The following is a 24,740-nucleotide window of genomic DNA, read 5'->3' on the forward strand; positions in this document are numbered from 1 at the left end:
GCTTAGACAAGTTATTTCATTAACTCGTGTTGTACTTTGCACTTGATAACTTTATTAATGACTTCTGAGCCTTTATAAAAGTCAATTGTTTCTTGAGGCAATCAGTGTTCTGTGTCATCCATACTAATTCTGTATTCTCCATTTGCTTTGAACAGGGCCAAAAGGGTGATATTGGCCCACCTGGACCTCCTGGACTAGTAAGTTTTTCTCTTAAGTCTTCATCTCCCAAATTTAATATTGCCTCATCATTTTTTATGCAAATTATATACTATCTACCTTTTCCTCACAGGACATAAAATTTGAAATCATTACCAACTTTTATTGGCTTAGAAGCCATTAGAACTTTTAAAAATCCAGTAGTGCTAACCTCCTATGGTTCTGTCTGTGCGTTACGTTTTCATAGTTAAGGCCCCAAATTATAAATTGTGGTTTTGTATCATGATTGTCAACCCCTTCCTCAAACAACCAGCAGGTGGTGCAACTGCTGCTTACAAAGGGTCCCGAGAAAGAACTCTGGGGAAAGCCAGGGTTGGTGGTCTCCCCTGCAGTGCTTTGGGCAAACATGGATTTAGTCCTAACAGGTTTTCTCAGTTTATAATTGTCTGCTTCACACCTCTTTTCGTCTTGAGTGTGTGCTTTCTGGGGCCTCTAGATAACAAGGCAGAAATTGCTATAGGAAAGAATAATTGAGGGGAGCTGATATTGAGGATTTGCCACCATATTTGCATTCATTGTAGAATTTAAGTCATGTACATTTTCAAGTGTGTCAAGATTAAAAAGAAAATAGCTGTTGAGGTTCAACCAATGTTTTTGATTGAAATTTTGGTAATTCTTCAGACATTCTACTGCATTGAATCCACAGCAGTGAGTGGATTAAACTTACTCTATACACCCTGACATTTTAGCTCCTCTTACCCTAGTATGTCTCAGGTAGTAATACTTAGAATACTGTCAAACCTAATGAGGCCATAATGAACAAATATAGATAATTTTGTTTGTTTGTTTGTTTTTCAAGACAGGGTTTTCCTGGTTAACAGTCCTAGCTGTCCTGGAACTAGCTCTTGTAGACCAGGGTGACCTCGAACTCACAGACTCTGCCTACCTCTGCCTTCTGAGTGCTGGAATTAAAAGTGTGCGCCACCACTGCCTGGCATAAATATTAGATATTTTTATTCACTTTTATTTTTAAATAAGAATTTCAGTTCTCCAGAAAGTAATCTTTCTTTTAAAAAATTAGAAAATAAAATCAGGCGAGTGCAGCGTACTTCTCCATGACCATTACCCCATTTTGTATATCAAACTTTTAGCTTCTTGTTTATTAATATTTTTACATCCATTCAAGGTAAAGTAAAATATCATAGTTTGCTAGTATTGATTTGTGTGCCAAATCAACTTAAAAATAGTTATTTTGTGAAATTATTTAGAATACAAGTAAATCATGAGAAGATCTAGAAGCTGGGCATGCTCAGTTGATTGTGCTATATAAATGTAGTCTTTTTTAAAGAGATGTTTTTTCAAGAAAGAGTGATATGCAAATTGACATATTATGAAGCTTATGGGAAGGCACTGCAGATGTTTGGAATGGCATATGAAAAAGTACTGATAAAGGATGCACACTGAGGAGGGTGACACTCCTTTTAATCCCAGCGCTTGGGAGGCAGAGGCAGGACGACCTCTGAGTTGAGGTCAGCCGGGTCTACAGAGTGAGTTCTGGGACAGCCAGGCTACACAGAGAAAAGGCCTGCCTCCAAAACCAAACCAAAATAAAAAACCTGTAAACAATATGCATGAGAAATGGTTATAATAAGACAGGTCAGAGTGAAAAGAATTCATTGCTAGAAATAATAGGCAAGGAAATAGCTGGTCGTGATACTGAAGGTAGTTTGGCTGAGTTGAGGGTTACAAGTAATATCACATACAGTCAGGAGTAAGCAAGTACTATCCTTAAGACAAGTTGTTTCCATAGAAAAATGTGTTTGAGGCAAGTGTATGATGTAAATAGGCTTGAATTTAAGGGAATAACTTAAAGCCAAAGGCCAAGTGTGAGATCAGAGCAGTAACCATGACAAGAGGATCAAGGAAAGAAAATCAGAGGCATTTTTTTTTAAAAGAATTGCCAGGTTTTAGGTGACTGGAAATAGCCGTTAATGATATGAGAAGAGACAACAAAAATCCTTCTAGCTTTGTAAGTCTTGAGCTCAATATTGCTGTTATTACATGTTTCCCCATAGGTTGAGGGTAAAAGTGATGAAGGTGACCTAATCTATGGAACAGTCTTAATGAGACTCAATCTATGGGATACGTTTAATATCTAAGAACTGTGTGAAATAGAGTATTATAATCATAGGTAGCTGCTTGATTACATTTAGAAGAGCAAGTTTTTTCATTGGCTTCCTGAATTTCTTTTTCCATGAAAAGGTAATTCCTAGACCTGACACTGGTGTGACCGTGGGAGAAAAAGGAAATATTGGGTTACCTGGTTTGCCTGGAGTAAAAGGAGAGCGAGGATTTCCTGGAATACAAGGGCCACCTGGCTTTCCTGGACCTCCAGGTAGAAGAGATTGTGTTTATATCTCAGTGCTTTCAGTATCCTAGCTAATCCATATTGTTTGGTTGGGCATGACAGTGGATTACATGAGTATTCTGTGCTCTACCCCCTGTGTGTTTGTGTAAGATGTATGTCTGTGTGCTGGTAACCTCCCATGTGAGCTCCTGTGGAGGCCAGGAGTCGACACTGAGTTTTTCTGCACTTTTTTTAGGCTCTCAATGAACCTGTAGCTTTCTGTCTTTGATAGGCTTGCTGGACAGCCAGCCCCCAAGATCTGACTGTCTGCACCACCAACACTGAGGTTATACTACCATACCAGGCTTTTAAGTGGGCTCTGTGGATCTGACCCCATGTCCCCATGTTTTCCCAATAGCAGTATATCCACTAAGCCATCTCTACTATCCAAACGGGGACTTTCTAAATGACCAACTGTACCAAAGATGTATTATTGTATTTCTTGCCAAATTCTTCCCATGTCCTTTTAAAAGCTGACTTAAATGTTATAAATCTCACTTTTACCTTCTATTAAAAATATATTGTACCAAACAATTCCTTGATCTGGTAGATGAATCATCACACCTTCCATGCTGTCAGAGAACAGGATATTGACATAACAAATGCCAACATTTCTATGTCTCCTATACAACATTGGTAACCAGCATTGTTCATTTAGAATTCTAGAATCATTGAATTAGAAATTTCCATGTTGATTCAGTATTGACTTTTATATCATTCCCTTAGAAGATACAGTGTATACTGTAGCACTTAAAATTTGACCAAAATTTAAACTGTCATTATGTATCTTGTTTATTAAAGTGTAACTATTTATGCAAAATTCACAAAAACATTCATTTCAGTATCTACCACACATATATATTCACTGAGTTATAGGTTCTTTCCATTAAAAAAATGTGTAACTAAGGAAATACTGTTATGATGAGGAAAGCAACACCTTCTGAGGAAGAAAATGATAAGTGTGAGTTTCTTTATGGTCTAAATATGCTCTTTTTAGTCCTCATCTCAAAACAATGAGCTAAATATCTGTTTTGGGTTGAAATTTAAAATAAAGAATTTTCCCAGGCTATGGTAAAAGAGTTCAGGAGTTGATAACTATAAAGGAAAAATATGATGCTTAAGGGATAAACTTAGGACTTCTCAAAAATATCATGAGTGAGTCATATACAAAAGATTGGGACACGAAACAGTATTTAAGAAATGGTATTAGGAAAAGTAATGGTAGTGACAATCCATCTACTTAAAGCGCGTGAACACACAAACACCTCCGTAAAAAGATCATTAAACACCAACCAAGAGTAAAGTAATAACAAAATTACAAAGCCCATTAGGCTCATTACCTTGGCATTTCAGAATTTAGGAATTAAAAATAAAATATTAAAAATAAAAATACTCTGAAAAACCTACCTAAGAAGAAAAAAAGGCACATTGCCTGCAGAATAGTAAGAGTTTGCAGAAGATAATGGAAAATATTTTCACGGTAATAAGAACAAATAACTGTAAATTTTGAAGCCTATATTTTACTAAACTGCCATTCTGCTGAGAAGATGGGATACCTGGACGATTTACCACCTCCAGACCTTCCTTTAAGTCATTACTAAAGGTTTTACTCTGAAAGTAAGGGGGAAAATATAAGAAAAAGTAGGGGTGGGAGGTAAGATAAAAGAATCATGGATTAAAAAAGATCTGAATAAGATACATTACATTTAAATTCATAAAGACACAGGACTGTATGTGTGAATATTCCTTACGTGGTAGGGGAGCTGCAGATAGGATGAGGACGAGAAGTCAGCCAGTGATACTGTTCTTGGTTTTCCCTTATTAATGTGTGAGAATATAAATATTAATCTAAGTTTTTTTAAATACAGATTTAAGGACTTTAGAGGTGGTTCGGTGCATCGAGTGTTTGCCACACAAACATTCAAACCTAGGTTTGAATCAATAACCCTGATGTAAAAAACTGGGGACAGTGGTGCATGCCTCTAATCCTAGCAAAAGTGAGACAGGGAGGAGGATTCTGGGTCCTTTCTGGCCAGCCAGTCTAGCTTAATTATTAAACTTTAGGTACAGTGAGAAGGTCTGTCTCAAAATATAGCATGAAGAGTGATGCATACACACACACACACACACACACACACATTGGGGTGAGGGGCAGAGAGAGGAGAGGGAGAGACAGAGGAAATATATAGATTTAAATACGTAGACCAAAATTTACACGAACCATTATTAGAGAAGAATAGAAATAAAATGTACAATTTAACTGATCAGAGGGAAAATAAAGCAATCTGTACAATAGAAGCTAAAATTAGGCCAAAAGAAAGATTAACCTAGATATACTCCTCCACTGCTGGTAGGAGTGCAAACTTGTACAGCCACTTTGGAAGTCAATATAGTGGTTTTCAGAAAACTGGGAATCAATCTACTTCAAGACCCAGTGGTACCACTCTTGGGCATATACCCAAAGTATGTTCAATCATACCACAAGGAAACTTGCTCAACTATGTTCATAGCAGCTTTATTTGTAATAGCCAGAACCTGGAAACAACCTAGATGCCCGTCAACAGAAGAATTGATAAAGGAAACGTGGCACATTTACACAATAGAGTATTACTCAGTTGTAAAAACAATGACTATAAAATTTGCAGGCAGATAGGTGGAACTAGAAAAAGGCATCCTGAGTGAGGTAACCCAAACCCAGATAGACAAACATGGTATGTACTCACTCATAAGTGGATATTGGGAGTAAAGTACAGGATAACAAACCTACAATCCACAGCCACAGAGAGGCTAGATAACAAGGAGTATTTAAAGAGGGATGCATGGATTTCCCTTGGAAGGGGTAATCTGGGGGTGGGTTGGGGGCAATGAGAAGATGGGAACTTCAGAGAGCCCAATGGAGGGGGAAAGTAAGGAAAGAGACATCTTGATGGGAATCAGAATCCGGAGTTAGGTCGTAACTTAGTACCAGTGAAACTCCCAGGAATTCATAAGAACAACCCCAGCTACGACTCCTAGCAATAGTGGAGAAGGTGTCTGAACTGGCCATCTACTGTAATCAGATTGGTGACTACCCTAATTGTCATCAGAGATCCTTTATCCAGTAACTGATAATTTTGCTACTGTTATAAACCATAATGTAAATATATGATATTCAAGATGTCTGACATGTGACCCCTGTGAAAGGATCATTGGACCCCCAAAAAGTCATGACCCACAGGTTGACAACTTCTGTTCTATGGCAGTTGACTTAGGCTTCATACTCTCTCATAACAATTTTCTTTAATAATTTGATTTATTATCAAATTATTAAAGAAATTTGTAAGAAGTTTATATTTCATCAAGAAAGTCAAATTTATTAGTAAGAAGTTTATATTTCATCAAGAAAGTCAAATTTATTAGTAAAGATTCATAGTTTTTTAATTACTAAAAAGAAATAATTATGGTAAAATTCTTTTTCCTTCTAATTATATTTGTATCATTTCTGAGTTATTTTGACTATATTTGTTAATCTATCCTTGTTTCAAACTCTTTTCAATATATTTTACTTTCCATATTCACCCATATCTGTTTTAGTTTTCATTTTACAATTTTTTTCATCCTGGTAAATTTACCCATTCTATATGTTTGTGCATGTTTTATCCTATGTGAGCATGTGAGTTAAGTTTATCCTTTCTTTTCATTTCAAGGAATATAATGTCAGGCTACATTCCCATTTCTCACTTATTTTTGGTATTTGTAGTCTTATAATAGAATGTGGGTATTGTTTGGGCTGCGGTCAATGAGTTTTCATATGAAGCACATTTTATTGTGGCATAGCAGTTAGTGGTTTAACATTGCCATATATGTCTGCCTTATCTCTGAAGTTATTTTTAACAATGTCAACATGCAAATACTAATATATTGATATTTGACGTTTCCCCAGTCTATTTTACTGTGGTTTCAGAGAATCCCAATCATACATACTGTAGATTGTTTTCAAGTCAAATAGCATATATTTGTATAAATTGTCTATGCAAATTTCCACAGAATATGTATTCTTTGCTTTCTAGAACATTCTTTTCTCTCACTCATAGATACAGCTTGATTATGTTGATCAAAGTAATTATACCCTTATTTTTAATTTGTTCAATCTGCTAAGGATCTGTCAATCTACCTCCTGTAATTTATAAATTTTATACCATCATTTAAGCCTATTCATTAGATTGTAAAGGTTCATGACTGTAATCATTGTATCACCATTTATTAGATACAATACCTGTGTTGTTAACGCATATTTTTCAATGAATTTTCTTTGACTTGACATTAGAATTAAGACAGCTTTCTTTTTTCTATCAATAAATTTTAATTAATATGCTTTGTTCACTTTACTTGTAAGTTTTCTCCTTCTGCTTCAGATATACATATTCTGCATACTATACAAGTATTTTATCTCAATTTTATTTTAGTACCATCTATTCTGTGTTTGATTTTCAACATTTATTAGAGTTAATGATTTACTTTTCAGTATTTTCTGTGTCATCTTATATTTTATTTTCTTTTTTTATCTTTTTAAGTTTTTATTTAATTAACATTTTTCATTTATTTTACACACTGACTACAGATTCCCTTCTCTTCTCTCCCCTGGCCTCCCCCCTCCCATTTACCTCCTTCCCCATCTACTCTTTGTCCCTCTTCATTCAGAAAGAGACCGGTCTCCCATGGGTGTGAACATAACATGGCAGGGCACATTAAGTTGAGGCAGGACCAAGCTCCTCCCCCTAAATCAAGGCTGGGTGAGATAATCCAGCATAGGGAACAGGTCTCAAAATAACTAGCTAAGTGCCAGGGACAGGTCCTGATCTCACTGCCAAGAGCCTTATAAACAGAACAAACTATAAAACTGTCACTCATGTGCAGAGGGCCTAGGTTAGTCCCATGCAGCCTCCCTAACTGTTGGTCCAGAGTCCATAAGCTCCTATGAGCTCAGGTCAGCTGTTTCTGTGGGTTCTCAGTCATGACCTTAACCCCCCCCCCTCCGCACACTTGTACAATCCCTCCTCCCTTTCTTCAGCAGGCTAGGCCTGGTGCTTGGCTGTGGATCTCTGCATCTGCTTCTGGATGCCAGACAGAAGAGTATTAAAGGGGCTCAGCATTAGGAAGGTTAAGAACCACTTCCATTGAAGACTTTAAAATATTGACACTCTCCATGAATAAGTGTTGATTTACAGGTGTTTTTATAGTTTCATGGATGACTTCTACCAAACTGACAAAAAAAGATAATCCCCATATTTTGAATTATTTCAAAGTATAAACAGGAAATCTAGTAACAGTGATAACAAACCACCAAGGTTATAACCTATAGATAAAAATGGTTCAACCTCATTTATGATGTAGGAAGTTCATCTGCCTATGTGTAACTTTCATTGGTTAATAAAGAAACTGCCTCTTCACTACACATTTATTAACAGAGAAACTATAATAATGCTAAATTAAACAGCCGGGCGGTGGTGGCGCACGCCTTTAATCCCAGCACTCGGGAAGCAGACGCAGGCGGATCTCTGTGAGTTCAAGACCAGCCTGGTCTACAAGAGCTAGTTCCAGGACAGGAACCAAAAACTAGAGAGAAACCCTGTCTCAAAAATCCAAAAAATAATTAATTAATTAAACTGACCACATCTCTCTGTAAATCATATATGATATTATCACCATTTAATTTTACCCTAAAATGTCACAGATGTTTTTATGTTATATTGCTGTAACTGACTATATGAACAAATTAAAAGAGAATAGACCAATAAATGTGTAGAAATTGACAACAGCAAGAAAGCAATTGAGCCTACCCCAAACAGTACAGGGAAGAGTTCTTTCCAAGCCTTTTAAAAGTACCATTGAATGGGAATGGAGAGACGCTTTAGTAGTTTAGAGAGTTGCTAGCATTTTTAGAGGATTCAAATTTGGTTCCCAGCACCTACTTGGTGACTTATAAAACTGCCTGCAACTTCAGTTCCAGAGAATCCGATTCACTCTGACTACTGAAGGCACCAGCATACACATGGTTATAGGAGGCTGCTTGTTTGTTCGTGGCTGCCCAGACTCAAAATAACCAACCATTCAGAAACTATATTATTTAAATCACTGCTTGGCCAATCACTTAAGCATATTGCTAGCTAGCTCTTATATCTTTAGTTAACCCATTTCTATTAATCTGTATGTCACCATGTGGCTGTGGCTTACTGGGTAAAGCTCTGTCTGGCATCCAGCATCGGTCTCCTGTGGGGCTACATGGCTTCTGCCTGACTCCACCTACTCTCTCTTTATATATCTCTTCCATCCTGGCTATAATCCATCTGCCTCTGCCACCTGAGTGCTGCGATATGGGCCACTATGCCTGGCCATTACTTTAAGTAATCATCATATCTTATACCCAAACTATTTGTATGATTTAAAGCATTTCATTCTTGCAAATGCTAATTCTCATAGAGAAACTTACTATACAAACCAACTGAACAGACACTAAGTGTGGTACAGAAGGGGTTTAAAGCAAAAGGAATAAAAAAATATAGGGTGCATTGTCTCTTCCATGCAGAATTGAATTTATCTTTATATTATGTGCCATGGAAGCAGAAAGGAGACTGGGTGGAGAAAGAGGATAAGTGAGGGTGGGTAAAGAGAGATTAATAAGGTACTGTGGAGATGGATATGAGCATAAATATGAAAATGCTATAATGCAAGCCATTATTTTGTATACTAAGACTAAAATTTTAAAAATGGAAAAAGAAAGTCCAACTGTTATATTAAAGGCAGATTTCATCATTCCAGCTGTCTCTTAGAGAATCAAAATAATTGTCTATATAATATGATCATTTTGGTCACTTTTAATGGGTACATTTAATTATTTAGGGACAGCAGTCATGGGTCCTCCTGGTCCTCCTGGATATCCTGGAGAAAGAGGCCAAAAAGGTGATGAAGGTCCCCCTGGAATTTGTATTCCTGGATCTCCAGGACTTGATGGACAGCCTGGGATTCCTGGACTTCCAGGGCCTCCTGGTCCTCCCGGCCCTCATTTGCCATCCCGTAAGTTGTAATTTCATTCTGATAAATTTGGCTGGTCTTTTGTTTTATTTCATTTGTAAGTGAATCTGACTGAAGTTTGGCATCATTATTTTTTTACATATTTTAAAATTTGATGACTTAAGGTTTACCTTCTGTAACATTAATTTTAATTATGTGTCATTATTTCTATTTCTGATTATCTAAGAAATTATACTGCTATTTTTAGTTTGGGGTTTGGGTTATATACCGGTCTTTAAGAAGTGTTCATTATCAACAATATGTCCCCATATTATTTATTGAGTTGTATTTTTTTATTTATTTATTTATTTATTTATTATTACAGACATTTAATTGGGGCTCACTTACAATTCAGAGGTTCAGTCCATTATCATCAGAGTGGAACATGGCAGTGTGCAGGCAGACGTGGTGCTGGAGAAGGAGCTGAGAGTTCTTTTTTTTTTTAATTTATTTATTTATTAAGGATTTCTGCCTCCTGCCAACAACCGCTTCCCATTTCCCTCCCCCTCCCCCGATCAAGTCCCCCTCCCTCATCTGCTCGAAGAGCAATCAGGGTTCCCTGACCTGTGGGAAGCCCAAGGACTGCCCACCTCTATCCAGGTCTCGTAAGGTGAGCATTCAAACTGCCTAGGCTCCCACAAAGCCAGTACGTGCAGTAGGATCAAAAACCCACTGCAATTGTTCTTGAATTCTCAGTATTCCTCATTGTCGCTATGTTCAGCTAGTCCGGATTTATCCCATGCTTTTTCAGACCTAGGCCAGCTGGCCTTGGTGAGATCCCAATAGAACATCCCCATTGTCTTAGTGTGTGGGTGCACCCCTTGTGGCCCTGAGTTCCTTGCTCGTGCTCCGTCTCCTTCTGCTCCTGATTTGGACCTTGAGATTTCTGTCCGGTGCTCCCGTGTGGGTCTCTGTCTCTGTCTCCTTTCATCGCCTGATGAAGGTTAATATTCCTGAGGATGCCTATGTGTTTGTCTTTGGAATCACCTTATTTAGCTTCTCTAGGAACATGAATTATAAGCTCAATGTCCTTTATTTATGGCTAGAAACCAAATATGAGTGAGTACATCCCATGTTCCTCTTTTTGGGTCTGGCTTACCTCACTCAGGATAGTGTTTTCTATTTCCATCCATTTGTATGCAAAATTCAAGAAGTCCTTGTTTTTTACTGCTGAGTAATACTCTAATATGTATATATTCCATACTTTCTTCATCCATTCTTCCGTTGAAGGGCATCTAGGTTGTTTCCAGGTTCTGGCTATTACAAACAATGCTGCCATGAACATAGTTGAGCATATACTTTTGTTGTATGATAGGGCCTCTCTTGGGTATATTCCCAAGAGTGGTATTGCTGGATCCAGGGGTAGGTTGATCCCGAATTTCCTGAGAAACCGAAACACTGCTTTCCAGAGTGGTTGCACAAGTTTGCATTCCCACCAGCAATGGGTGAGTGTACCCCTTTCTCCACAACCTCTCCAGCAAAGGCTCTCATTGGTGTTTTTTATTTTAGCCATTCTGACAGGTGTAAGGTGGTATCTTAAAGTTGTCTTGATTTGCATTTCCCTGATCGCTAAGGAAGTTGAGCATGACCTTAAGTATCTTTTGGCCATTTGAACTTCTTCTGTTGAGAATTCTCTGTTCAGCTCAGTGCCCCATTTTATAATTGGGTTGATTAGCCTTTTACGGTCTAGTTTCTTGAGTTCTTTATATATTTTGGAGATCAAACCTTTGTCAGTTGCAGGGTTGGTGAAGATCTTCTCCCAGTCAGTGGGTTGTCTTTTTGTCTTAGTGACAGTGTCCTTTGCTTTACAGAAGCTTCTCAGCCTCAGGAAGTCCCATTTATTCAATGATGCCCTTAGTGTCTGTGCTGCTGGGGTTATACATAGGAAGTGGTCTCCTGTGCCCATGTGCTGTAGAGTACTTCCCACTTTCTCTTCTATCAGGTTCAGTGTGTTCGGACTGATATTGAGGTCTTTAATCCATTTGGATTTGAGTTTTGTGCATGGTGATAGATATGGATCTATTTTCATTCTTCTACAGATTGACATCCAGTTTTGCCAGCACCATTTGTTGAAGATGCTCTCTTTTTTCCATTGTATACTTTTAGCTCCTTTATCGAAGATCAGGTGTTCATAGGTTTGTGGGATTTGCAGATGATATGATAGTGTACATAAGCGACCCCAAAAATTCTACCAAAGAACTCCTACAGCTGATAAACAGCTTTAGTAATGTGGCAGGATACAAGATCAACTCCAAAAAAATCAGTTGCCTTCCTATACACTAAGGATAAGGAAGCAGAGAGGGAAATCAGAGAAGCATCACCTTTCACGATAGCCACAAATAGCATAAAATACCTTGGGGTAACCCTGACCAAGGAAGTGAAAGATCTACTTGACAAGAACTATAAGTCTTTGAAGAAAGAAATTGAAGAAGACACCAGAAAATGGAAAGACCTCCCTTGCTCTTGGATTGGGAGGATCAACATAGTAAAAATGGCAATTCTACCAAAAGCAATCTATAGATTCAATGCAATCCCCATCAAAATCCCATCAAAATTCTTCACAGATCTGGAGAAGACAATAATCAACTTTATATGGAAAAACAAAAAACCCAGGATAGCCAAAACAATCTTATACAATAAAGGATTGTCTGGAGGCATTACCATCCCTGACTTCAAACTCTATTACAGAGCTACAGTATTGAAAACAGCTTGGTATTGGCATAAAAACAGAGAAGTCGACCAATGGAATCGAATAGAAGACCCTGACATTAACCCACAAACCTATTGAGTTGTATTTTTACAGAGAAGTAATCGAAAATATGTTTTTTCTAGCCTTTCTGTTGTTTTTATGTACTTTTTTTTTGCCTAGTCTTCTCAATATTTGACAACAATTATCTTGCTATCTAATCTTAACCTTAGGTGATGAGATATGTAAAGAAGGCCCTCCAGGCCCCCCAGGATCTCCAGGTGATAAAGGACTCCAAGGAGAGCAAGGAGCAAAAGGTTTGATACCCAAGCATCCCTTCCTTCATTCTTTCAAGTCATTGGCAGAATGCCCTGTATTCTAAGTTCAGTCTTAACACAGATTCTCAAGCCCACACTCCAAGTATATACACAGTAGTGTATTCTTCCATAATGTTGTTTTCATATGGCATCTCTTTCTAGATTACAGCCTCTAATAACTTGACTCCAACATTGCTTCACTCCTACTTGTTGTAGAGAGTGGGACCCCTTGATTTGGCTGCCCGGCTAACTTATACCTGAAATAACCACACAGAAATTGTATTATTAAATTGCTGCCTGGCCCATTATCTCTATCCTCTTATTGGCTAATTCTTACATTTTGATTTAACCCATTTCTAATAATCTGTATCGCCACTTGACTGTGGCTTACCAGTGTGAGTTTAACCAGCATCTGTCTTGGGCAAAAGAACTATGGCGTCTGCCTGTCTCTGCTTTCGTCCTCCCAGAATTCTGTTCTGTCTTCCCTGCCTACCTGAGTTCCGCCCTATCAACTAGGCCAAGGCAGTTTCTTTAATAACCAATTAAAGCAACACAAATACAGAAGGGCCTCCTACACCACCTACTGAGACATACCTCAAACTACCCATAACTCAACACGACCAATCGTTGAAATCTAGTCTAATATTAAACTCACCTCCTTTGCTGTTTCCTCACATCAGTGAAGTTATAGCAAGAGTAGTTTCAGATTTCCATTTTCCTGATTCTGTATCTTCCTTTCTCTTTTTAAGCTTTAGTATTTATTTAATATCATTTTAAGTCTCTTAACTTGCTTCCTTCTTCATTGACAAATTAAAATAATAAAAGAATTTCATGGATCTTTGCTATAACATGCACTTACCCACTTGCATTTGTGTCCACGCCGTACACTCCTAACTAATTATAGTTACTGTTATTGCTTAAAGCATGGTAGGATTTATGGCCTCCTCTTTCTCCAAGGGTTTTGATCCAGAAATTCATCCCTAGTTTTTTCACTTTTACTGCAAGTAATAAAAAAATTTCCATGTTTCAAGTTTCTAGGAAAGTAAATGTCCATAGTATAGGCCTTGTTCTTCATGAGAAGAACAACAAGCAGATGGAAAAGATGGAGGCTCTGTTTGCATAAAGATACTGGAAAAATCGTCCAGCCGACAGACCTGACAGATGGAAATGTAACCATTTTGTATAATGTATAATGTATTTCTGCATAGAGGACTGTGATAATTAGTAGTATCATGCCAATGCCTCGTAAAAGACGGAAATGCCATTGTGCTGAAATAGGATGGGGCTGGTAAATCAGCATGTAAGTGGCTAATAATATTGATGACATAGGGAGAGGTTTTGGTCATTCAAGTTTCTATGGTTGAATAATACAATGATTTTCCATGCCATTAGCCAGTTTACTTCCACATGGAAATTATAATATATATAATATTTTTGTTTTGTTTTATAAGAGTGTCTTAAATCTTCACCTATTTATGGTAGACTGAAGTTAGTTATTACTGGTGGTGGTGGGGTTGGAATTATATTCAGGTTTGCATGGGTCTTTTGTAGCATTATTTTTATTTTGCTTAGGAGTGATGCTAATATTTGGATATACCACAGCAATGGCAGTAAAAAAACAGTCAGACTTGCCATGCACTAATTGAATAATTTGAAGGTGCTAATGGTGTCTGTTGATAGAGTTAATTACAGTTGTGTTGTTAGCAAATTATGAGGTAGAGTTTTTTGTTGAATTTAATAATATAAGAAATTAAGAAATTTATGAAGGTGAAGAAATTGGTCTTGTAAAGATACAATAATTATGACTGTGTTATAAAGCTTTGGAAGTTGAATAATAGTGTGGATTCTTGTTCCTTACTTGTGTCTTTATTATAATTGAAATTACTCAAGTAAATTAAAAAGTACTAAGAATTAAAGACATAGTACAACAATTTAAAAAAATTGTTTATGTTTTAATTATTTAAGTATTCTTTTATGATTCACTGGGAATTTTCAAGGGATTGCATTTGGATATCTAGATATTTGGGGGAACTGCTTTTTTCAGCCAGGTTAAGTCTAGAAGATTTGAAGCAGTATTTTACTTAATAATTAGTTTATTAGTAAATAAATACGCGTTGTAGTTGGAAAAAATTCAGAAAATCAGAAAAAAATATGAGTAGATGGGGAAAATAAAGTCGTAAGGTTAGAGTCATTATATTGCTTTCATAGGATAAAGTTAAGCCTAAAATCTTTATGGTGAGGCAAATAGTTTAAGGATCGCACATGTAGTTATTAGTGGGGAATTTTTTAAGACAATGTTTGACATCTGAAATCCTGTTTCATTGGCTTAGTTAATAATAGGAGATATTTTCTTAAAATTAATTAATGGAAGGAATCCAGATTGCCCTAAGATGTTGAAAAAGAGAAGTCATGAGCTGCATACAGCTGCTAGGGAAGTGACAATGAACGTAGTTAGAAGAGCTCAGTTATTAGCATGCCCTCCCTATGTTTGCAGAGTTTATATGCTCTTTAGAGTGGAATCTGATAAGAGTGGTATTCCAGTGAGTGCTCAGCATGCATTTGTTATTGGTAAATTGTATAACTTTAACAAAGTCTACTATTTTTCATATGTTTTGCTCATCATGGAGGTTATGGTTGATGGATGGTCCAGAGCATCTAAATAACATGTGTACAGATTTTGAGAAAAGCTAAGACAAATCCAGCATTCTTGATGCAGTTATATCAAATAGCTTAGAAAGTTATTATAAAACTGTATTAGTGTCTGTTGAGTACATCCTTCCAGTAATGGAAGTAATATATTTCTATTCATGCTATTAGTAATTGAAATAAGTTGTTCATAGTAGCTTGAATGAACATAGCAAGAAATATGAATAAACTATTTGAAGAATTGGATGATATTTAGATTTGAGTATGTATCATAAGGAGAATTGTTAATTGATCATGTAGCAAGTGACACTACTACTATGATACTCTAATTTCAAAGCTGAGAGTTAAGTATATAGTTGGAATTGTTATGCTTAGAAAGTTGGAGATTCTAGTTTTATGATGTAAGTTGATAAATATTGTTTCTGGGGATACAATTACAATAAAACTCACTTAAATGAGTATTTTTATCTATAACAGGTAGTAATTATCTTTGTAAATATAGGTGAAGGAAATTATGAGCATAATTAACATAATATAATATTAATTCATTTATTTTATTTGGAGTTGTCTCAATGTTTTGGTTTGGTTCCTAAGACCAATGGATAGTTGTTATCCTTTAAAAGTAAGAAAACTATACTTTTATCTTTGATTGCATAAATTAGCAGTTCATGGACACATTTTTGTAAACTGAAGTATGAGGATTCAGTTATTAGATTCATAATGTGTTTTGTTGAAACTATGTTTACAATATGGGAAGTATGTAATGAATTTAAGATTAAGGAGTAATAGAACTAATAGGGTCTTATCCAATGATTATTAAAGTACCTTTGTGTAAATGATGAGTTAATACTGTATTTGTATATAATTCATTCCTTGTATATTGCTTAATATTTATAAGGTATAGAGTGTGCTAATATGTTTGGAAAAATGGTTAGGAATAGCATGTAGGACCATCAGGAGAATTGGGATCTGGGAGGAATTAGGAGAGGGGAAAGTATATGATCCAAATATACTATATGAAAAATTTAAATAAATACAATTTAAATAAATAAAAATATGATATGATAGCTAGATTTGTAAGACTGGCTCACATTCTTTGTGATGATATTGAGGGTTGAAAAGTTTTTAAATTTTTAAGCAAAATGTGTAGTTTGGCTGTGAATTCATTTGTAATGTGAAAGACCAAATAGTATTTATGATGTAAATCCATGTTGTATTAATAATTCTATAGTTCCAATATAACTTCATATCTACATATTGAGAATAACTACAATATCTAGTGGTGTATGGCTAACAGATGAATGTACAATTTGTTACTTTAAGTATACTCATTGTGGGCAAATGGGGCTTGTTATAATGATGGCTGTTCTGTTTAATACCCACCAGTTTGTCATTTAATGCACAGTGAAAACTACAGTCTAGCATGGCTTCTATAACTTGGTCCCACTTCCTTATTCAGCTTCAACAGTCTGATCTACCTGCTGCTCCTTGTCTGTTCATAGAATATGCTATACATGTTACACAGATACCATGCTTTTCATTTTGTTTACGTAGTTACCTTTCCATGAGATCCGTCCTGATCTCAGCCTGTTTCCAATTGCAGCTTTTCTCCCACTACTCACCTAGCACACTCAGTCACACCTATTTCCCCCTACACACATATTTTCATACACCTTTAAAAGCTTACTAAATTTAATTTTAAACTATTTAATGTCATTTAATAATTTATTGCCTTTATTGTTCATTATTCCTTTCCATTGGTAGGAAATTAGTGCCACAGACGTGAAATTTTGTCTACTATATTTTATTAGTGTGTCACAAACACTTAAAGCAGTCCTCTATATATCGTAGGCACTATTTGTCTAAGAACTGGTTTTCGACATAGACTTCTGCAGACACACAGTTGAGTAGGAATGCTATTCCTTTCAGCTGACTTTTTCAGAAGTTATATAAAGAAGGTCTAATTAACCCTTCCAGTAATATTTGTTTTTCACCAGGTGACAAAGGTGACACCTGCTTCAACTGTATTGGGACTGGCATTTCAGGGCCTCCAGGCCAACCCGGTTTGCCAGGTCTCCCAGGTCCTCCAGGTAAAATATTCTTCCTATAGACAATGTTTTGTTGGCTCTTATGACCATGTCAATGGTTTTGTAACGTTGTTAGTTTCCCAGTTTATAGCTAGTTACTCATGTCTACAAATTATTGAATATGAGTTACCTCTCTGATGAGACCTTTTTGTTTATAATACCAAATTCTACCAACATTCTCTATTACAATGGTATTATTCAAAGAATTCCATTGTCCCAAAAGTGAAATGACATATAGAGTCAGACTTTTCTTCTAGAAAACTAGGGATACTGTTCATATTGTCTGAATACTAAGTATGGTTTCCAGAGTCAGAGTTATTAGGGATATACCACATATTGTCATTAAGGAGCAGGTTTCTATTAAAGTTTTGGCAACCAGCTGCCAATATTCTTTGTACATGTAAGGACTCCCTCCTAATTTTGAATAATTTTCCAGAACCACAACTATTTCATTCAATTAACTCTTCACATATGCCAATATTATATATTCTTGAGGTTACATATAATGCCTGAGTCCGGGCTGATAATAGATTCCAGACTGCTTACTAGTCTAGTGTGTCTACCAAAGACACAAATTCATTAGGAGTTTGGAAATACTTTTAGCAAGCCTCATAGTTGCCACTAGGAGCTAGTGAATCATATCACCTGTACTTTCAATCTAGTTTGTCTTCAATTTGGGAATAAATAATAATCACACAGAGGGCTTGTTCAAATCCAGCTTTCTGGATTCCATCTCCGTGATCTTATTCAGTGGCTCCGGGTAAAGAAATTCTTAGCAATATCCAAATATTAACTTTGAAACTAATACCCGAGTAATAATGACGCAGAGAGTGCAGAGATTCATCTGTAGAGTCAGGGGTTTAGTAACTTCTTTCTAACTTTAGTAACCTCTGGTGCCAGACAGAGCTTATAAACCAAATCTTAGGGAATGGCAAACTGAAAGGGCTAACAAGGATATAGGAAGATTGTATAGCTGAAAATTATGATTATGCAGTCTTTTTATTTTCTTCCTTGGCAATAGGATGGTTATAGGGCTTCTAGCCCCACCTCACAGTGCCTAGTAGCTGTAAACTTTGTGAAGGAATACTCCTGAGGATATAATGCTATATGTGTTGTTAAATATATTTACTTATAAGAAAGTCCGATTTCGGGCTTGAGAGTGACTCCGCAGTTAAGAGCACCCATATGAAGGTTCATTACGGTCTGCAGTTCCAGTCCTAGCGATCTGATACCTTTTTCTAGCCTCCATAGGCACCGCGCACTCAGGTGGTGTGCAGACAAATGAACAAAACACCCACACACATAAAGTAAAAGTAAATAAACTTCAAAAAAGAAAGTCTGATTTCTTCATATTGAGAAAATGAGAGAAGGAAAATATGACTTAAATGCAGTCGAATAAAGTTCTCAGTTTAGAATCTAATTTTGTAATACACTGGTTTCTATATGAGCATGCTTGGGGTCTTAAGGCTCAGAGCTCACATGATTCTGTGTGTGTTTTAGGATCTCTTGGAGTCCCTGGAGAGAAGGGTGAAAAAGGAAATGCTGGAATGACTGGTCCAAAAGGATTACCAGTAAGCTTCGATTCTATTATGAGCCACAAAAGCCTGGAAAGAAGCCACGTGCCCTTTGATTTTCACTTACGGACACATACACTGAATTTAGTTTGAATGTTAAATTATGATTTATTTTATTCCTTTCCTTTCCCTATTTTGTCCTCTTTACTTCATCATACTGAAAGTTATTGTGTGGTTTAATGGAGTAAACTGGAGAAAAGTAGGTTAGAAAAAAATCTGATTTCCTTTTTCTCTTTCTTCTCCCTCTTTTATCTATTAACTCAGGGAATACCTGGACTTCCAGGTGCTCCAGGCTTTCCAGGATCTAAAGGTGACCCTGGCGACGTCCTCACTCTTCCGGGAATGAAAGGTGACAAAGGAGACTTGGGTTCCCCTGGAGCTCCAGGGCTTCCTGGTCTACCTGGGACTCCTGGAAAGGATGGATTGCGAGGACTCCCTGGCCCCAAAGGAGAGCCTGTGAGTTGGTCTGAAAGTCTCCTTTTAGGTCAGATTGTCAGTACTATTAGAATGACATTCTATCTCAGTGGTAGAACTCATACCTGTTTGTGAGACCCTAAATTTAATTCTTGGTAAACTCCTTCCTTCACCCCCCCAAAAAAAAACTCTTGCTAAATTAAGATAAAGACTGGGCCTAGTACTTACATGAGTATTCTACTGATGCCTAAAATAATAAAATTTTACATTGAAATTCTACGTTACTAACTAGAGTTTCCTTACTATTTTCTTTCAGTTTTTTTTCTTTCAGTTTTATAAACAACTTCTTAATTCATTGCTGCATCAATTATTTCTATCTATGAATGGGTAGGAAATTAAATACTTAAGAGTCAGTGTGGGATTCACATCTTATTCCAAATATCTCTGGGGGATTTTTTTAGATATGAAAAGAAATGTAATATGATATATATATATATATATATATATATATATATATATATATATATATAAATGTTATAGATTTATGTGCGTAGATGGCCAGGTTAAGATACTATAAAGCCAAACACTTAGCATAAATCAACAATCTCATTTTGTATTTAACATACAGTCTAGGATATTTGAATTGGAAATATGTATTATAATAGGATAGATAAATGATAACTATCTCAACTCCTGGTAGATTATAAATTTTTTAGAGCAGAAATTTTGATCTACTTATCTTCTTGGATTGTACCACCGGAAGATAGAGTTCAGAAATATTTATTGAAGGAGGTAATGAGTAATTAAGTGATACAATCATAGATCCAATTTAACAATATCACACAGTTATATACCATTTAAGAAGTATTTATGCCTGTTTCATGTCCCTGGTTGTATTCTTTCATACTAACCTACATAAAGTTATATCAATGTGTTTCTTAAATATTTCCATTTTCAGGGTGGAATTGCTTTTAAGGGTGAAAGAGGTCCTCCTGGAGACCCAGGTTTGCCAGGTCTCCCAGGAAATATGGGACCTATGGGCCCTGTTGGCTTTGGACCCCCAGGCCCTATAGGTGAAAAAGGCATACAAGGTGTGGCAGGAAATCCAGGTCAGCCAGGATTACCAGGTAAGTTTACTATAATAGTTTGTTTGATTTCTTTTTTCTTCCTTTCTTTCTTTCTTTCTTTCTTTTTTTCTTTTTTGAGACAGGGTTTCTCTGTGGTTTTGGAGCCTGTCCTGGAACTAGCTAGCTCTTGTAGACCAGGCTGGTCTCGAACTCACAGAGATCCGCCTGCCTCTGCCTCCCAAGTGCTGGGATTAAAGGCGTGCACCACCACCACCTGGCAGTTTGTTTGATTTCAATTTTTGTGCTTAAAAGCAGAAATAAAACATTGACTTCCTCTCAAGAGAAATGTGTTTCTTTGGCTTTTTATATGCTCCTAGCAAGAGAACAGAATGTTTGTTTAAAGTGGAATTTCTTGTTATTTTTTTTCAATCATTTGTTGGTATTTTTATTATATTTTTGTGTATATATTTTTGTGGTTATTTACATGTAACCCATGCACATTACTATTTTTTTAGAATTTTTTTAAAAAAATCATATTATAATACAGTTATAATAGCCAGATGTTGATGGCACAAACCTTTAATACCAGAACTCTGGAGCAGAGGTAGGCAGATCTCTATGAGTTTGAGGCCATCCTGGTCTACAGAGTGAGCTCCAGAACAGCCAGGATTACACAGAGAAACACTGTCTTGATAAAAAAACAAAACAAAACAAAAAAGTTACACTATAATTATAAAACTATCCTCCTTTACCTTTCTTCCCTCCAATTCCAACCCCTCGCATCATGTAACCCCTTTCTCTGTTTCATATTCATGGTCTTTTTTTATTTAAATGCTGTTTTACACACACACACACACACACACACACACACACACAACCTGCTTAGTCTGTATAATAATGTTACTTGTATGTATATGTTCTCAGGGTTGAAAACATACATCTTAATTTTAGAGACAGAGTCTCTCACTGAACCTGGAGTTCATTGATACGTCTAGGCTGACTAGCTCCAAGGATCTGCCTGTCTCCATACCCTCAGTATTAGGGTTACAGACATGTACTACTATGGTTATCTTTTTTTCCATGGGTGTTGGGAATGTCAATACAGATTCTTCTTTAGCAGACACTTTGATGACTGAACCTTCCTCCCAGCCCAATTTATGTTCTGATTATCAAGGGAAGGAGAAGATAGGTGTTCCAGATGAATGGGGGGGGGTTGATTTCCTATGTTTTGGGGTTTTTTTGTTGTTGTTGTTGTTCTATTCAAGCCATCTCCTATTGGACAATGCTGAGCCATACTGGCTGAAAGCAGACCTTCCCTCCTTACATCACTGGTTCAAATATCCTTCTCTTCATGGGTCCTGAGCATATCCAGAAATACTTCCTTTGTCAGCTGTCTGAATATCCTTTAATCCAGTCAGGCTGCTGACACCTAAAATTAGTTATCAACCATTCTCAATCATTGAATTACCTAAAACCGTGGTTTCTCTTTGAAGTCTTATCTTTCTGTTTGATACCTCCCTAGAATATACAAAATGGGATTGGTTTTTTTTTTTAGTCAAGTAAATGATTCTACCTCTGAAGTAATTCATCTATTTTCAGGTCCTAAAGGGGATCCAGGCCAGACCATAACCCAGCCAGGGAAGCCTGGCCTGCCAGGTAATCCAGGCAGAGATGGTGAAGTGGGTCTTCCAGGTATGTAAAGAATTGTCTTTATTTCAGAAAATCTTCATCACTTTACTTCTTTTTTTTTGATATTTCTCATTCTTACGCTGCTATTTTTCTGTAGGTGATCCTGGACTTCCAGGCCAACCAGGTCTGCCAGGAATACCTGGTAGCAAAGGAGAACCAGGTATCCCTGGGATTGGGCTTCTTGGACCTCCAGGTCCCAAAGGTATGTTGAACTAGGTACTGGGCTGTGTAGATTAACCTGTTAATATGATAATACTATTTCATAATATAAAACAAAGTAAATGTAATTCTTTTGCTACATGTTGTAAAGAATGTAAATGAAAAGCCACATTGGAGACTTGAGAGATTGTTCAGAGTTTAAGAGTACTGACTGCTTTTCTGGAGGAAGGCCTACTTCTTAGCATCTCCATGCAGTGCCTAAACAGCCTTAGTTCTAGGTCTACTGGATTCAATGCCTTCCTGTAGTTTCTGAGGGTACTAGGCACACACGTGGTTCATGTACATCCATACAGGCCTGTTGGGGTAGGCCTCTTATTTATTTCCCTGCTGTCCAGACTCCCAAAATAACCACACAGAAACTATTAATTAAATCACTGCATGGCCTATTAGTTCTAGCTTCTTATTGGCTAGTTCTTACATCTTAATTTAACCCATTTCTATTAATCTGTATATTGCCACATGGCTTTGTCTTACCAGCAAGGTTCTGTCTGGCCTCTGTCTCTGGCAGGGCTAAATGGCTTCTCATGACTCTGCCTTTCTTCTCCCAGAATTCAGTTTAGTTTTCCCAACCTCTCTTTATTCTGCCCTGCTCAGGCCCAAGATAGTTTCTTTCTTTTTTTAAATTGATTTTTATTGAGCTCTACATTTTTTCTCTGTTCTCCTCCCTTCCCTCCCCTCCCCTTCAACCCTCTCCCAAGGTCCCCATGCTCCCAATTTTTCTCAGGAGATCTTCTTTTTTTTTCTACTTCCTATGTAGATTAGATCTATGTATGTTTCTCTTAGGGTCCTCATTGTTGCCAAGACAGTCTCTTTATTAATCAATGCTAATCACAGCATGCAGAGGGGAATCCCACATTACCTCCCCTTTTTGTCTAAATGAAAAGAAAGGTTTCAATTTTAACATAGTAAAATTACATATACAAAACAGGTATCAAGCAAGAATTGCAGTTACCATATTTATATCTACTTTCTATTTTATCATAACTAAGGAAAATTATAACTATCTATCTATTCTTCAACTCCATCAAAGATTCCAGAAGGATATAGCATTACCTAAGTGCACTATAAGCAACTTCCCAAACTCTATAATTGGCAGAGACATCTTGCTGTCTGGACAGTCACCCAAAGTTCTTCTGTACCATTGGGGCATCTATCTTCAGCCTACTGGCTCACAGTATCCAGAAGACTTTTCCAAGAAACAGGAAATTTCAAAAACTGTTCCACCTCTATTGGCGGTTTGTCAGTCACTTTCTCCTGTGTCCTAAAGAATGTCTGGCAGACTCTTTCATGAGGCAGAAACCCTGAAGGAGTGTCTCACTTTTTATAGGCAACATCAGCAGTCATATTTCTGTGGGTCCTGCATATCCAGTTCATACAGCAAAACATCAAGCAGTCCAGGCAAGAGCAGTTTTTTAACTCCATAAGGAGCCTCCTTGATGCCCATCTTCCTCTTAAAGTAGATTGGTGCTGCCAGGAGCAGATGTGTCTCATGTTCATGAAAAGTCTAAGTGCTTAAAACGTTTTAAATGCCATATTCTGTTAGTCTTTGAGAGGTTTAAATAATAACTATCTATCTGAAATATATCTCTGTACATCTAGAAAACCTAACTAACATGACTATAAGCTTGAATATTATAGATGACTATCTATTAACCTGTATTTCTTAATTATCCATTACATTTTTAATGAGATGTACAAAAGTACAATGCCTTAATAAAGAGCAGAAATATACATACAACAAAATTGACCTTAAATTTGAATCAATAAAGCAAGATTCATACAATGCAAATCTCTGTAGCATATCTCCCTTTAAATGTAAAGAAGCATTTATAAACAATCATTTAGAGAATTTGTTCATAGTTCTCTCCAAACTGCTTCCTGCTTTTTGTTGTGTGAAACATTTTTGGGAGTATTCATGGCGACCTTTAAGGAGGTCTTGGTCCATCAAACTACATTAGTCTGGAAGAAATCCATAGGTTCTCATCTAATGTGGAAACAAAAGAAGAACCTCTTTTCCAAAGTAGCATATACTTAGACCCATATTCTGAAATCAAGATACCTTTAAAATACATTTTCTGGTTTAGCTTAGTAGCCCATACAGTGAAATGTCTCTCTGTACTTAGCTCATTCACAGTCAAAAAAATAAAAAAAAATAACACAATAATATACATAATCCAGAGTCTGTGTATTTTTCTTCTTTGCATGGCTTATTTTTCTTACACTATAACTTTTTCTACAAGTTTAATATTTATTATCTTTACTCCTTTAGTCTATGACTTTCTGTTTCTTTTATATTTTATTTACTGTCTTTTTATGTTTTTTCTTCTCTCTCCCAAGCCTAAGTACATTTTTTAAACACACCTCATTTAGAGGTCTTTTATGTCTGAATCTGTCCTACTGTGTATCTGAAATATTTTCTGACCAGAAG

The 24,740-nt window shown here is 36.6% G+C and overlaps 1 protein-coding gene across 1 annotated transcript in view; it reads left to right on the forward strand.

The window, feature by feature from the left end:
* LOC121437119 (collagen alpha-5(IV) chain-like) overlaps positions 1–24,740 on the forward strand; it is a 191,883-nt gene that overhangs the window by 104,843 nt on the left and 62,300 nt on the right. The window contains 10 exon segments of the mRNA XM_041636956.1: positions 156–197; positions 2,419–2,551; positions 9,443–9,616; positions 12,533–12,616; positions 17,260–17,352; positions 18,850–18,920; positions 19,188–19,379; positions 20,296–20,464; positions 22,004–22,096; positions 22,191–22,295. Coding sequence (XP_041492890.1) covers positions 156–197; positions 2,419–2,551; positions 9,443–9,616; positions 12,533–12,616; positions 17,260–17,352; positions 18,850–18,920; positions 19,188–19,379; positions 20,296–20,464; positions 22,004–22,096; positions 22,191–22,295 — 1,156 coding nt within the window.

Source organism: Microtus oregoni, unplaced genomic scaffold (genome assembly GCF_018167655.1).
Source record: "Microtus oregoni isolate MIOR12 unplaced genomic scaffold, Mior012 000050F_ref0000143, whole genome shotgun sequence".
NCBI classification, from domain to species: domain Eukaryota; kingdom Metazoa; phylum Chordata; class Mammalia; order Rodentia; family Cricetidae; genus Microtus; species Microtus oregoni.